Source organism: Nannospalax galili, unplaced genomic scaffold, assembly GCF_000622305.1.
Source record: "Nannospalax galili isolate Female #2095 unplaced genomic scaffold, S.galili_v1.0 scaffold1654, whole genome shotgun sequence".
Lineage (NCBI taxonomy): Eukaryota > Metazoa > Chordata > Mammalia > Rodentia > Spalacidae > Nannospalax > Nannospalax galili.
The window spans coordinates 529,203-531,022 of NW_008334135.1; the positions used below are offsets into that span (position 1 = coordinate 529,203).

The window sequence follows — 1,820 nt, forward strand, 5'->3', positions numbered from 1 at the left end:
CTCATTAGTACACTTATAAAAATGACTGAGTCATTTTCAGAATTCTAATTTATTTTACATTTATTTATTTGTTTTTTAATTTTTTGGTGGACTGAGAGCAATGAGGTATGTGTATGCAGAGGTCAGAGGACAGCTTTCATGAGTCAGGTCTTACCTCCTACCATGTGGATTCTAGAGATGAAACAGAATGTCAGACTTGGTGGCCAGTGCCTTTACCAGCTGAGCCATTGTGCAGGCCCAGTTCTCACACTGCAAATGTTTAACTTTAAAGACACTTAGGAACATTTCATGGTAAATAAATATAAAGAAAAATTATACATTATTAGTAGAAAATTTTCTAGCATTTCTGTTTTAAAATTTTAAGATAGTTTAAATGCCTGGAAATACATAAACACTGAGAGTGTAGAGTAAATGAAATTTGTTCCTCAAAACTTTTCACGAATAGTATATTTAGATACATTACCCTTCGTGAATGTGATAAAATGCAGCTATATGTTTAAAATTATTTCAAGTAATGCCTTCATCAAAGGTTTATTTCTGCAGCAGCTTCATTGTCTCATGGCTCTCCTGGGGGATGGGAACCACACTGCAGTGACACAGTTCATTTTAGTTGGCCTAACAGACAACCCAGTCCTTCGAGTCATCCTCTTCATCATCATCCTGTGCCTCTACCTGGTGACCCTGTCTGGAAACCTCAGCACAATCCTGCTAATCAGAATCTCTCCTCAGCTCCATCACCCCATGTACTTTTTTCTGAGCCACTTGGCTTCCACTGACATTGGCTATTCATCTACTGTCACACCCAATATGCTTGTTAACTTCTTGGTGGAGAGGAATACCATCTCCTATCTTGGATGTGCCATCCAGCTTGGTTCTGCTGCTTTCTTTGGAACATTTGAATGTTTTCTTCTGGCTGTCATGGCTTATGATCGCTTTGTGGCAATCTGTAGCCCGCTGCTTTATTCAACCAAAATGTCCACACAGGTCTGTACCCTGTTGGTTGTAGGATCGTATGTGAGTAGTTTTCTTAATGCTTCCTGCTTTACCTTTTCCTTCTTTTCTTTTTCCTTCTGTGGGCCAAACAGAGTCAATCACTTTTTCTGTGATTTTTCTCCTTTAGTTGAACTTTGTTGTTCTGATGTCAGGGTCTTTGCAATTGTTACCTCATTTTCTGGAGGCACCGTTACTGTTATCACAATGTTAGTCACAGCCATCTCCTACATCTACATCCTCATCACCATCCTGAAGATGCGCTCCACTGAAGGCCGCCAGAAGGCCTTCTCCACCTGCACCTCCCACCTCACTGCAGTCACTTTGTTCTATGGGACCACCACATTCATTTATGTGTTGCCCAAATCCAGCTACTCCAGTGATCAGAACAAGGTAGCATCTGTGTTCTACACTACGGTGATCCCCATGTTGAACCCCCTCATCTACAGTCTCAAGAGTAATGAGATTAAGAATGCTTTTAAGAGACAGCTTAGTAAGAAAATATTTTCATAGAGATCTGTTATTCTTATTTTTATATTTTTATTGATGTTTGTAATTTCATACAACAGTTCTTAATCAAATTTAGACCACATCTTCCATCCATGCCTTCCCCATCCCCCAACCAGACCTCATGTTTTGCACCATACATGTTAAGTCCTATTCATTCAGGCAATTGTACCCAAATATACTTCAGTTGTAAATTTGTCCACTGGAGTCTAGTCATACCACCTAATAGATGTATGTAAGTCATACTCTCCCTCAACCAGCAGCAATCAGTCTCAAATAGTTGTCAGCCAAGTGTTGGCCCACCACACCTGTTATTCTGTAGG

At 39.9% G+C, this 1,820-nt stretch overlaps 1 protein-coding gene across 1 annotated transcript; it reads left to right on the top strand.

The window, feature by feature from the left end:
• The first annotated feature begins 557 nt into the window (after positions 1-557).
• LOC103730989 (olfactory receptor 502-like) lies at positions 558-1,503 on the top strand. Its single transcript, XM_008829296.2, has one exon. It carries the CDS (start codon positions 559-561, stop codon positions 1,501-1,503), a length of 945 nt encoding a protein of 314 aa, XP_008827518.1. The 5' UTR covers position 558.
• The last annotated feature ends 317 nt before the right edge of the window (positions 1,504-1,820 follow it).